The 14556-nt window shown below is 40.9% G+C and overlaps 1 protein-coding gene across 2 annotated transcripts in view; it reads left to right on the top strand.

Annotated features, from left to right (window-relative positions):
- The first annotated feature begins 11403 nt into the window (after window positions 1–11403).
- LOC127445098 (integrin alpha-L-like) overlaps window positions 11404–14556 on the top strand; it is a 32773-nt gene continuing 29620 nt past the window's right edge. For both annotated transcript variants that reach the window (XM_051704883.1, XM_051704885.1), the window contains exons 1-2: window positions 11404–11538; window positions 13571–13685. In XM_051704883.1, coding sequence (XP_051560843.1) covers window positions 11502–11538; window positions 13571–13685 — 152 coding nt within the window. In that variant the 5' untranslated portion in view covers window positions 11404–11501. The remainder of the gene's footprint in view (window positions 11539–13570; window positions 13686–14556) is intronic.

Here is a 14556-nt window from a genome sequence, read left to right as displayed (position 1 = left end):
CACAGAAGACCGGTCCACAGAAGACACAGAAGACCGGTTCACAGAGGACACAGAAGACCGGTCCACGGAGGACACAGAAGACCGGTTCACGGAGGACACAGAAGACCGGTCCACGGAGGACACAGAAGACCGGTCCACGGAGGACACAGAAGACCGGTTCACGGAGGACACAGAAGACCGGTCCACGGAAGACACAGAAGACCGGTTCACAGAGGACACAGAAGACCGGTCCACAGAAGACACAGAAGACCGGTTCACAGAGGACACAGAAGACCGATTCACAGAAGACACAGAAGACCGGTCCACAGAGGACACAGAAGACCGGTCCACAGAGGACACAGAAGACCGGTTTACAGAGGACACAGAAGACCGGTCCACAGAGGACACAGAAGACCGGTCCACAGAAGACACAGAAGACCGGTCCACAGAAGACACAGAAGACTGGTCCACAGAAGACACAGAAGACCGGTTCACAGAGGACACAGAAGACCGGTCCACAGAGGACACAGAAGACCGGTCCACAGAAGACACAGAAGACTGGTCCACAGAAGACAGAGAAGACCGGTCCACAGAAGACACAGAAGACCGGTTCACAGAGGACACAGAAGACCGGTCCACAGAAGACACAGAAGACCGGTCCACAGAGGACACAGAAGACCGGTTCACAGAGGACACAGAAGACCGGTTCACAGAGGACACAGAAGACCGGTCCACAGAGGATACAGAAGACCGGTCCACAGAGGACACAGAAGACCGGTCCACAGAAGACACAGAAGACCGGTTCACAGAGGACACAGAAGACCGGTCCACAGAAGACACAGAAGACCGGTCCACAGAAGACACAGAAGACCGGTTCACAGAAGACACAGAAGACCGGTCCACGGAGGACACAGAAGACCGGTTCACGGAGGACACAGAAGACCGGTCCACGGAAGACACAGAAGACCGGTTCACAGAGGACACAGAAGACCGGTCCACAGAAGACACAGAAGACCGGTTCACAGAGGACACAGAAGACCGATTCACAGAAGACACAGAAGACCGGTCCACAGAGGACACAGAAGACCGGTCCACAGAGGACACAGAAGACCGGTCCACAGAGGATACAGAAGACCGGTTTACAGAGGACACAGAAGACCGGTCCACAGAGGACACAGAAGACCGGTCCACAGAAGACACAGAAGACCGGTCCACAGAAGACACAGAAGACCGGTCCACAGAAGACACAGAAGACCGGTTCACAGAGGACACAGAAGACCGGTCCACAGAAGACACAGAAGACCGGTCCACAGAAGACACAGAAGACTGGTCCACAGAAGACAGAGAAGACCGGTCCACAGAAGACACAGAAGACCGGTTCACAGAGGACACAGAAGACCGGTCCACAGAAGACACAGAAGACCGGTCCACAGAAGACACAGAAGACCGGTTCACAGAGGACACAGAAGACCGGTCCACAGAAGACACAGAAGACCGGTCCACAGAAGACACAGAAGACCGGTTCACAGAGGACACAGAAGACCGGTTCACAGAGGACACAGAAGACCGGTCCACAGAGGATACAGAAGACCGGTCCACAGAGGACACAGAAGACCGGTCCACAGAAGACACAGAAGACCGGTTCACAGAGGACACAGAAGACCGGTCCACAGAAGACACAGAAGACCGGTCCACAGAAGACACAGAAGACCGGTTCACAGAAGACACAGAAGACCGGTCCACAGAAGACACAGAAGACCGGTCCACAGAAGACACAGAAGACCGGTCCACAGAAGACACAGAAGACCGGTTCACAGAGGACACAGAAGACCGGTTCACAGAGGACACAGAAGACCGGTCCACATCCACTAGATTACACCTCCCTCATTCTTCTGTCTGAGTGCTTAAATAGTTTTCAAAATGGGTTAATTATTTTTATTGTATTGCCAGGTTATGGTAGCCGGTAGCCACAATTGTTTACATTATCATAAACTTTTAACATGTGTATGAGCCTTTGCAGTTTGTCTTCATAGACTGCAAGAGAGATAACACAATCTATGACTTTATGTAGATGATTAATGATTAAAAAAACTTAAAAGGTTATGCTGGCATCCCAAAGGACGGCTTTGTTCCTTGACCCCATGGGAGAAAGTTTGTCAAATCTTATAGGATGCCAGGATGTAACAAGGTAGTTGAAGTTGTAAATATATAAAATGTACTTTTTATGTGCTAAATCTATAATTTCTTGCTAAATAAAATCAGTTATGTTTCAATGTTACAATAATGATGATTTTCATATGTTAAGGGATTTTTTGCAACACAAGGGATGTAATGTGTCAAGGTGGTCAAGCAATACACTGCCTTGCCCAAAACAACAAGATGGCACATTCTGTGGTGTCTTTGCTTTGAAAGTAAGTGATGCAAATTAGCTCATGTACGTTACCCTCCTAAACTGTCAATCCCCTAAAGCATGATCTTGGGAAACACAGTATAGAATAATTATGGTTAATATGGTCTGCTGATGTCTAATTTATGTTTGATTTTTCTATTTGATCAAATTGCTTCCTTTCTTCTTCTTTAGTTTGCAGAATGTGTACTCAGAGAGGAGCTAAGTGTTTTCCTAAATACAGCAAAGGGAGTGGAAGAATTAAGGAAGGAAATAGCTGGAACTCTTCTCCAAAACAGCGGTCTGTTTAATGTAATTGCAAAGTATTTTATAGAAAACTTTGATTTTCCAGTGTGCTTAGATTTGTTTAGCAGAACTTCACCTGTACCAAAAGATGCACGATTTCTTTTACAATACATAGTGTACATTGATGGAATTAGAGCATTCATGTTATCCTTCTCACTTTAATTGGTTATTTTTAGATGACCTGAGCCAGCTGTGCCATGACTATGGGGAGTAAAGTGGTGATAATAACTGGGTAATAAAGGTGGGCAATATGACCAAAATCTTATATCACCATATGAGTAATTTTATATCACGATAACGATATATGTATCACAATATAGAAAAGTTTTCTGTAAAATCAATAAAAATGGATTTATACTTTATATTAAATAACCTTATTGTAATGCCTATTTTTGGAACTCCAGTCAGTGAATTAAATACTTTATAAATGAAAGCTTCTTCCTCTTTATTTGGAACAAGGCAAACAATGCCAAAGTAAGTAAATAAATAGTAAATAAATACAAAATCAACTTGTTTTCAAAAATCAACCTTACCAAAATGCTAAATTTCAAAAAAAAAAATCCAATGTAAATAAACACTTCTTCAAGAAAATAAATATTAAAAAAAAATATCACATCATGCAAAATAAATAAATAACCGAATTATTGTGGAGTTCATCTTTTGGTTTTCATAATATTCTTTTGCGTGCTTCATTTTGAGGTGGTAAAACAGATCGCTTGTATTACGAGTGATTATATCGTGGATTATATGTTTGCAGGTATGACACTTTACATCGTCGCCATGATATATATCATCATATCGCCCAGCCTTACTGGGTAAGTATCCAGTCCACCAACAGTTACAGTGTCTGTCCGTAACATTGTTGAAAGATCATATATTTTTTGCCTAATTTCAGATTGCCTGTGACTGCTACAATAGGTGGTACATCTGATCTTGTGCACAGGGACATCAAAATTGCGTTTTCTGTGTCTTGCCTGTTACAATTATGTAGATGTGAAGGACACATAGGACATACAGTATAGTGTTGCTTTTGTTACTATACCAAACCTATTTTTATGACTATCTGAGCATCCAGCCAGAAGAATGAGGGAAGTAGAATCCAGGCAGGTTGGTAAAAATGACCCTGCCCAGTTTTTACCCCAGTGAATAACAAGGCTGTCTTTGTTATTCAAATCAAATACCATAGAGGACATATAGTGTTGCTTCTGCTAATATCCCAAACATATTTTTATGACTATCTGAACATTTATCCAGAATATTGAGGAAGGTAGAATCCAGGCAGGTAGGTAAAAATGAACCCACTCAGATATTACCCCACTGAATAATAAGACTTTCTATGTCAGAAGAGTCAAATGCTTTATGGGACACACAGTGTTGCTTGTTTTAATCCATCAAACCTATTTGACTATCTGAGCATCTTGACAGAAGAACGAGGGAGGTAGAATCCAGGCAGGTGGGAAAATAGGACCTTTCCCAGTTTTTACCCCCCTGAATAATAAGACTGTCTATTTCAGTACAAACACATGCTTTATGGAACTTATACTGTTGCATTTATTAATCCATCAAACCTATTTTTATGACTATTTAAGCATCCATCCAGAAGAATAAAGGAGGTATAATCCAGGCAGGAAGGTTAACAGGCAGGGGCAGTGGTAGCTCAGCAGTTAAGGCTCTGGGTTACTGATCAGAAGGTCGGGGGTTCAAGCCCCAGCACCGCCAAGATGCCACTGTTGAGCAAGGCCCTTGACCCTATCTGCTCCAGGGGTGCCGTATCATGGCTGTCCCTGCACTCTGACCCCAGCCTAGCTAGGATATGTGCAAAAGAAGAATTTCACTGTATATGTGCAAATGTATAATGTTAAATAATAAAGATAATTATAATTAAATTATTATAATTATAACATTACCAGTCCCAGTTATTATCTCCTGCATAATGAGGTTGTTTATATCAGAAGAGTCAAATGCTTTATGGGACATACAGCATTGCTTATTTTAATCATCCAAACCTTTGTTATGAATATCTGAGCATCCAGCTAGAAGAATGAGGGAGGTAGAATCCAGGCAGATAGGTAAAAATGACTCTGCCCAGTTTTTACCCCCCTGAATAATAAGACTGTCTATGTCAACAGAATTAAATGTATTATGGGACATACAGTGTTGTTTGTGTCAATCCACCACATCCATTTTGAAGACTGTTTGAGCACCTGGACAGAAGAATGAGAGATATAGAATGCAGGCAGGGAGGTTAAAATTACCCCACCCAGTTATTACCCCCTGAATAATGAGGTTGTTTGTGTCAAAACAGTCAAATGCTCAATAGGAAATACATTGTTGCATTTATTAATCCACCAAACCTATTTTTATGACTAAAATATCATAAAAGTTCTCATGTCATTGTTTTCATGTAGTCAGTCAGTCAAGATTAATCGATTAAGTGAGTGAAAGTGTTTACAGGGGATTATTGAGATAAAGCTCGTAACATTCAGTTGGTCATGTGATCTCAACATGGTGGCACTCATGAATCTGTGTCCAGAGTTTTCATCTCATATAAGTGTACATCATTTTAAACAGATTTTAAGAAGTACTATTACTGTTTCTTTCTGTTTAAAAGTTAGGGTTAGGGTTACTGTAAATTGTAGTGTGCAGTGTGCAGGCTCTGCTGTAGGTGTCTGTGACATCATGAATTCACACCCTACATCTTAAAACTCTTTACATGTATCCGTTTCACACACACACAGGAAGCTGCTAACAGTTTCAGCTTGTTTTAAGCAGAATTTTCCACCTGAAAGAGGTTTGCAGTTTGTCACCATGTGTGTGTGTGCATGTGTGTGTGTGACCAAATGTCCCCGTAATGATTGTAAACATGTGAAACAACCAACAATCTTCTTGAGGAAAATGGCCTAATGAACTAATACTAATGCTTTAATACTAAATAATTTCTTAATACAATTTTTATATTATAAAAGTAGTTTATAATATAAAATAATATAATATAACACAATCAAATATATCAAAAAGGTTTAGGCTCAGTATTAAAACAATATAGTATATATAATAATAATTAATTGTGATGTTTTCAAAATTTCACAAAAATGTGTGTTTTCACAGGATTGTGCTGCATTTGAGAAGTGCTGCACAAACATTTGTGGTCTGCTGAGTTGTGAAGCCACTCGCTTTTCTGAGGATTCCTCTGCTGATGGCCAATCAGGTGTTGGTGTGGCTTTGGGGGGCGTGATCAGCTGCAAAGAGTTTGTGTGCAGCCAGCAGTGGGCGGAGTGTGACGTGTGGGAGGGGCAGCCGGTATGTAAATGTCATGATCACGAATTATTTAATTATTTAATTTTTATACACAATTTACAATCATATTTAATCAAACTACACAATGTCACTCTAAGACTTTAAGACATTTTTTGTTAATGCATGATTTTCTGTAAAGCTGATTTGAAACGATTTGTGTTATGAAAAGCGCTACACACATAAAAATGACTTGACTTGACGATCACTGTAAAAGCGAGCCCAGTTTCACGGGCACCTCGGACGGACTCACGTACTTCAACCGCTGCTACATGAACACGGGGGCATGCATTCAGGGCATCACACTCACTGCGGTATCCTGTTATTACCTGTCCGGTCCGAACACCAGCCCCCTGCCGCAGGACACAACTGCTCAACCCACGCCAGCCCCATCCAACTCCGAACCCTTCCCGCCCACTCTCTACTCCAACCCGCAGCACTAGGTCATTTACCTGGGCGGAACGGTGAGCTTCCACTGCAATGTGATTGGCCACCCCGAGCCTGGGAGAAGCAGTCTGAGGAGCATGAAAGAATCATCATGAAGCCAGACCAGATGTATGAAAATGTTGTCATAATCAACATCGGTCAGCTGGTGGTGTATAACATGCACATCTCGGACACAGGAATCTACAAGTGTATTGCATGCATCTCTGCAGCAGTATTACAGGACGATTATTCGCTTTCTGTCATAAGATGCAACAACAATGATTTCTTTGATGACCCAGAAGTGGGCTTGCCTTTGGGTCAGCTGTTCTTGTCCATCGACTGCTTGGCTCTGGTGGAGCGTGGTGAGTGAGTCGACTGGTTCTATGACGCGGCATAGGGTACCTGCCAGCGTTTGTGCATGGAGGCTGTGAAGGTGGGTGCAACCGCTTCGAGACGTACGAGGAGTGCTGCATAGCTTGTCAGCATGAAGGTCTGGCCATGTGCTCGCTGCCCACTGTGCAGGGTCTGTGTAAACACTGGGAGGCACATTGGGTGTACAATGCGCTTGCAAAACAATGCCATCTACATGTGTTCATCTACGGAGGCTGCCAAGGCAACAAGAACAACTTCCGCACCCATAAAGAATGCGAAGTGAGCTGCCCGCATCTCAAGGGCCGTCCGTGTAAAAGCTGCCAGCCGAGAGGAAAGATGGTGTCAAGTCTTTGCCACAGTGACTTTGCCATCATGGAACGCCTTACAGAACTGAACGAGGAGCTGGACTCGGGAATCGCTTGCTTCCGTCTGGAGCAGGTGTTGCGTGGTGAGAAGATGGGTCTGTGGCTCTTTAAAAAGCAACCTCTGGAGGTGATACTGGCATGCAAGGACTGGAGCTGCCCGTGTCCAAACATCACGTAGCACCAAGAACTCCCACTGCTGGTGATGGGCAAGGTGCAGGACGGAGTGGCCTGTCATCCTCCCTCACAGCTACATCAAACCCATTTCTGAACGACGACTCAAGAAGATCCACGAGGTTCTGAGCAAGAAAACCTGTGAGATGCTGAAGAGATTCCAAGACTGACACTTAAAGATCAATATGTGAAGTTTAAGGACTTATAAACCAAGGGTGTGTCTCAGTCAGTTCCCTGGTTCAGTAGTCAGGGCACTGATCAGGGAGTCGGCCATTTCTAGAGCTGTCCCAATCACAGAATCGTTTAGCGCACTGAAACATTCGCTCCCCAAACATTCCAAGACTGCACCGAATAAACCAGGGAGCATTGTTGCTCACTTTGTTCCTTTACTGGAAATGTTGTCATGTCTTCTGAAGTCTCTCAAGTCATTAGAGAACGAGCACATATTTATAAAGACAAAGCCTCATTTTCTCTTTAAAAGAGATTTAGTTTGTAATTATCTTTCATCCATAATAGAAGAAGATTACAAATAAAATGCATGCATATCAACAGACTGATTGTGTGTGTGTGTGTGTGTGTGTTGCACAATAACTAAGCTAGAGAGACAAGTGGAACCTCCCTGAAATTGTGTGTGTATGCGTGTGTGTATGTGTGTGTGTGTGTATATGCGTGTGTATGTGCATGTGTATGCATGTGTATGTGTGTGTAGTTGTGTGTGTGTGTGTCTATGTGGGTGTAGTTGTGGGTTTGGGTGTGTATGTGTGCGTGTATGTGTGTGTGTGTATGTGTGTGTTGTTGTGTGTGTGTGTGCGTGTGTGTATGTGTGTGTGTAGTTGTGTATTTGTGTGTGTGTGTGTGTGTGTGTTTGTGTGTGTATGTGTGTCTATATGTGTGTAGTTGTGGGTTTGAGTGTGTATGTGTGTGTGTATGTGTGTCTATGTGTGTGTGTAGTTGTGTGTTTGTGTGTGTGTGTGTGTATATGTGTCTATGTGTGTGTAGTTGTGGGTTTGGGTGTGTATGTGTGTGTGTGTATGTGTGTATGTGTGTGTACTTGTGGGTTTGGGTGTGTATGTGTGTGTGTGTGTGTATGTGTGTGTCTATGTGTGTCTATGTGTGTGTAGTTGTGTGTTTGTGTGTGTGTGTATGTGTGTCTATGTGTGTGTAGTTGTGGGTTTGGGTGTGTATGTGTGTGTGTGTGTATGTGTGTCTATGTGTGTGTAGTTGTGTGTTTGTGTGTGTGTGTATGTGTGTCTATGTGTGTGTAGTTGTGGGTTTGGGTGTGTGTGTGTGTATGTGTGTCTGTGTGTGTGGGCAGGTTTCAGTGGTTTACGAGGACTTTTTTTTAGGTTATAAATTGGTAATTACAGGGTATTATGCTAAACATGTGGTTTATGAGGACATTTCTAATGTCTCCATAATTCAAATCACTTAAATAACATATTAAACGATGTTTTATTGAAAATGTAAAAATGCAGAAAGTTTTTTGTGAGGGTTAGGTTTAGGGGTAGGGTTAGGGTTAGGGGATAGAATCTATAGTTTGTACAGTATAAAAATCATTATGTCTATGGAGAGTCCTCATAATGATAGCTGCACCAACATGTGTGTGTGTGTGAGTGTGTGTGTGTGAGGGTTAGGTTTAGGGGTAGGGTTAGGGTTAGGGGATAGAATCTATAGTTCATACAGTATAAAAATCATTATGTCTATGGAGAGTCCTCATAATGATAGCTGCACCAACATGTGTGTGTGTGTGTGTGTGTGTGTGTGAGGGTTAGGTTTAGGGGTAGGGTTAGGGTTAGGGGATAGAATCTATAGTTCATACAGTATAAAAATCATTATGTCTATGGAGAATCCTCATAATGATAGCTGCACCAACATGTGTGTGTGTGTGTGTGTGTGTGTGTGTGTGAGGGTTAGGTTTAGGGGTAGGGTTAGGGGATAGAATCTATAGTTCATACAGTATAAAAATCATTATGTCTATGGAGAGTCCTCATAATGATAGCTGCACTAACATGTGTGTGTGTGTGTGTGTGTGTGTGTGTGTGTGTGTGTGTTTTACAGTATGTGTGGATTACACCCTTCCTGTGATGTGCAGATGTGTTGTCACGCCGATGTTGGAGATCATGTGTATGTTTTATGTGATTTATGAGTGTTAAACTTGTTCAGAAATATCACAACCTGCCTTACTGTAACAACACACAGCTGTTATTAAAAGATAAACACACACATCTGAGGTGATGATATTTTCAATATCAGTAGATTTAAAGCAAAAGTCTTTCAAACTGTGAACCTCTTCAAATGTCCTTTAATTAATGTCCTTTAAAATCATTAATTGCAAATTATTATTACGGTTCGAAATAATTGTTTTAAGTGGTATTTATTCAATTTGTTCTTTACCTGTGATGGCAAACATATTCTGTGTCACCTATTCCTTACAAAAGCATTATAAAGTGCTAATTTGGCACTCAAGAAAATGTTCTTATTATTAGAACAATTGAAAATGGTTGCGCTACCATGCGGAAATCACAATACTTTGGATTTTTTCCACATTTGCTGAGGTATTGAGTTCTTACAAGTTGTTTTACACTTGCAAAAAGAAACACATTTCCCCTGAAATTCTATTTTCTCCTAAAGTCTATTGTTTTAGAGAGATGAAGGCTATTCCATGCATTACTGTTTTGAAAAAAGAATCTCTAACCAGGATAGAGAGGGAAGTGGACAGCCCAGACAAAATCACAGTCTCTAGTTTGAGAAACAGACTCCTCACAGGTCCTAAACTAGCAGCTTCTAAATACCAAAGACCTGCATTGCTGCAAGAGGATTCTTGGACAAACAGAACATTTAAAGAATGCAATATTTATTTAAATAGAAATAGCCATTTGTAACATTGTAAATGTCTCTAAGTCGTCTCTAAACTACATAATGTGCATTGTGACTGAAACACATTCCTATTTCAGGTTTATTCTCATTCATGTATGTCCAAGTATTTTGGCTATTAAATTAACATAATGTACAAAACTAATATAATGCAATATCATAAAAGAGGAAATGTATCCTCTGTGATATTGCAGCAATTATCCAGATATTGAATGAGATTATTAAAACTGTTAACAGTTAATAAGACAAAAATAAACATTTCACACAGTGTTTAGTGAGAGATATGATCGATTCAAACAATAAAAGTGGCTGTTCTGTATATGTATTATTGTGTTACAGTTGTAATAATAAAGTCTTAATTCACATTATGGTGATTTAACATATTGAGATATTATTATACAGTAAATTGCAGCATGTGTTTACATTGTGTTTTGTGATTTCTCATATCTTCTTTATATAACATCCCTTGCACACTTTTGGCCTCTAGCGGGTGAGACAGGGCAGGGACGTACAGTACAGCATCATGAGCGAGAGTGTTACCCGCTAGAACGGTTTATTTGGAACAACAGGGGCGAGCGGTTACAGAATTTAAGGCTGGAGTATAATACTGAACTGATGTGGATTGATAGAAGCGGAGAGCCCGTCTGTGCGTGCGATGGTGCGAGGAACCGGACAGCGGGAAAAACAATAAAGTTCAGTGAAAAGTCAAAAGAAGATTGCAATGTATGTAATTGTAACTATATCAGATATTATTAATAAAACACGGGAACTCGTTGCGTGGGCATTTTTTGCCCCCATATTTTGAATTTCTGGGATATTTTTGTTAATTTCAGTGGCATTTTTGCCCCGAGTCCCCGTTAATTTTCGACACTATTGGCATTGTATCTTTCTAAGGTATATAAACAGTTTGTTTTAGACATATAGTAGCAAATAAACAAGATATCCCCACATATATGTCAAACTACATTGAGTTAATGATTGACAGTTAAAACACTGACAAGTGAAGTTTGATCAGTGGTTAAACGTGTTCAGACGATTCCCTCATACCTGAATGAACGGCTCCTTTCCAGAATAAAATGAAATATGCAGAAAATCACAGTATTACAGTTCTTGTATAGTGACAGGGCAGAAAGTGTTGGAGAAGCTAGAGAAGAGAGGACACTGGCGGCAGATTTACTCAAGTACTGTAGGAAGAATAGCTGTAATTCATTACTTTACACTTCTGATAGCAATACACACACACACTGTGAGGTTGAGAAGTGCAGAGGAAATGAAGAAACATACAGGAAGATGTTTAACACAGACACAGACGGAGAGATCACAGCAGCATGAAGAGCATGATACTTTATGTGCTGTTTATATGGGGTAAGAAATACACACAAATTATTAAATATCACACACACTTAATGTGCTGAATCTTTGTGCTGTAATACTGAGCACTCTGTCACAGGGGTGTGTGTGTGTGTGTGTGTGTGTGTGTGTGTGTGAGTGTGTGTGTGTGTGTTTAGGGGTAGGGTTAGGGTTAGGGGATAGAATCTATAGTTCATACAGTATAAAAATCATTATGTCTATGGAGAGTCCTCATAATGATAGCTGCACCAACATGTGTGTGTGTGTGTGTGTGTGTGTGTGTGTGTGTGTGTGTGGTGTTTAGGGGTAGGGTTAGGGTTAGGGGATAGAATCTATAGTTTGTACAGTATAAAAATCATTATGTCTATGGAGAGTCCTCATAATGATAGCTGCACCAACATGTGTGTGTGTGTGTGTGTGTGTGTGTGTGTTTAGGGGTAGGGTTAGGGTTAGGGTTAGGGGATAGAATCTATAGTTCATACAGTATAAAAATCATTATGTCTATGGAGATTCCTCATAATGATAGCTGCACCAACATGTGTGTGTGTGTGTGTGTGTGTGAGTGTGTGTGTGTGTGTGTGTGTGAGTGTGTGTGTGTGTGTGTGTGTGTGTGTGTGTGTGTGTGTGTGTGTGTGTGTGAGTGTGTGTGTGTGTGTGTTTAGGGGTAGGGTTAGGGTTAGGGGATAGAATCTATAGTTCATACAGTATAAAAATCATTATGTCTATGGAGATTCCTCATAATGATAGCTGCACCAACATGTGTGTGTGTGTGTGTGTGTGAGTGTGTGTGTGTGTGTGTGTGTGTGTGTGTGTGTGTGTGAGTGTGTGTGTGTGTGTGTGTGTGTGTGTGTGTGTGTGTGTGTTTAGGGGTAGGGTTAGGGTTAGGGGATAGAATCTATAGTTCATACAGTATAAAAATCATTATGTCTATGGAGAGTCCTCATAATGATAGCTGCACCAACATGAGTGTGTGTGTGTGTGTGTGTGTGTGTGTGTGTGTGTGTGGTTTAGGGGTAGGGTTAGGGTTAGGGGATAGAATCTATAGTTTGTACAGTATAAAAATCATTATGTCTATGGAGAGTCCTCATAATGATAGCTGCACCAACATGTGTGTGTGTGTGTGTGTGTGTGTGTGTGTGTGTGTGTGTGTGTGTGTGTGTTTAGGGGTAGGGTTAGGGTTAGGGGATAGAATCGATAGTTCATACAGTATAAAAATCATTATGTCTATGGAGATTCCTCATAATGATAGCTGCACCAACATGAGTGTGTGTGTGTGTGTGTGTGTGTGTGTGTGTGGTTTAGGGGTAGGGTTAGGGTTAGGGGATAGAATCTATAGTTTGTACAGTATAAAAATCATTATGTCTATGGAGAGTCCTCATAATGATAGCTGCACCAACATGTATGTGTGTGTGTGTGTGTGTGTGTGTGTGTGTGTGTGTGTGTCTGTGTGTGTGTGTGTGTGTGTTTGTGTGTGTGAGTGAGTGAGTGTATATATATATATATATATATATATATATATATATATGTATATAAACATATTCAGCTGTAGTTTTGGGACATATTTGTCATCAAAAGTGAGCTAAATCTGACAAAACCTCCATTTGGGAACATCTTGAATTGAAAAGTAAATCATGTTTCAAGTTTTTATTTTACATTAGGGTTTGAGTAACTCTAGTGATTATTTAAAAACAAATTAGTCTATCACACATTATATGCTCATTGTAAATGCTATAGTAAATGTGTGTGTGTTTGGAACTGGGTGTGGTGTATGGTGAATATGTTGACAAGAACTGTTCTTTCACAAACACACATATAGATATATAAAAGAAAATATTAAAACAGATAGTAAACATGTTCTAAACCAACAATAACCTGAGAGAAGCTGGTCAACAGTACAATCTCTCTGGTGAAGTGAGATGGAGGAACACGCTTGAGCTTCATGAAACCATGAAAAAGAGGAAGAGAAAATTAAGACACTCATGAAGTCTCACTCATGTCTCCTGATTTCTCACAGAGCTTTCAACAGTTTCTGTGTCTCTCTCTGTAGTGTGTGTGTCAGCAGGTTTTAATCTGGACACTGAACATGCACTCTGGTTTCACGGCACTCGAGAAGATTTCTTTGGCTACAGTGTTCATCAGTATGAATCTGAAAACAGGAAACAGTGAGTAAAAACACATTTTAAAATGTATTTATATCCACTCGTATATATTATACAAACAAGGACACACATTCACACATCAGGGTTATAATAATTTTGAAAATGTCACTTATTTTGACCAGAGTATCTAGAATAAACAGTATCACACTAAAAATTTCACGCTTTTAAGAGTCCTCCAAAAGCAGTCAGTCACCGGTGACATCTACTATAATATCAGCAGCAGTTAAAGGGCCAAGCGCCGAAATAGACATACAAAAGGGATTTGATGTGCATTGCAAAATGACAATGCTTAATGAGTCATCCCAAGTAGGGTTCAAACGTCTCAAATTCCAGTAGGGTACCCTTCTAATCTCCAGTCCAGCACACAATCCACTGCACCCCGGATCATACAAAGCTGAGAGTAAGTACAGAAATTATGAGAAAAAATTCAATTTGATTGGTTTTGTCCAGCATCGTTTAAAGGACATCTGAGCCACAACTGGTGAGAATCGGGTATCATTTGTAGGGGGAGTGGTTAAAAAACTGTGCACTAGGTGGTCACAAGGTGGCACTGTCTCGAAACTGCTCAGGTATCTACAGGTCATAGTGTTGATGATGCATACCAAGTCTTGTTGTGACAAACAAAGTGTTGCACCAATACAGTCACATCTACTCTTTGGTGTTGGCACATTTAATACTATATAGTTGTGCCGTTATCTCAAAGTACACCTGGGACAACCCCTTTTTTCAATAGGTTTTGTGCAGCTTTGTCTGATGATTGTCTAGAGCCAATGTTTAATGGACAAGAATGGACTAATTTTGTACAAGGAGTGGTGTAAAAACTACTTAGTTTTTGATAAAATTCAAAATGGGGGAGAAATAATATGGATGACCC

Source organism: Myxocyprinus asiaticus, chromosome 8 (genome assembly GCF_019703515.2).
Source record: "Myxocyprinus asiaticus isolate MX2 ecotype Aquarium Trade chromosome 8, UBuf_Myxa_2, whole genome shotgun sequence".
Lineage (NCBI taxonomy): Eukaryota > Metazoa > Chordata > Actinopteri > Cypriniformes > Catostomidae > Myxocyprinus > Myxocyprinus asiaticus.
Note: the sequence above shows the minus strand (reverse complement) of the source record. Positions and strands in the feature narration are given on the sequence as shown.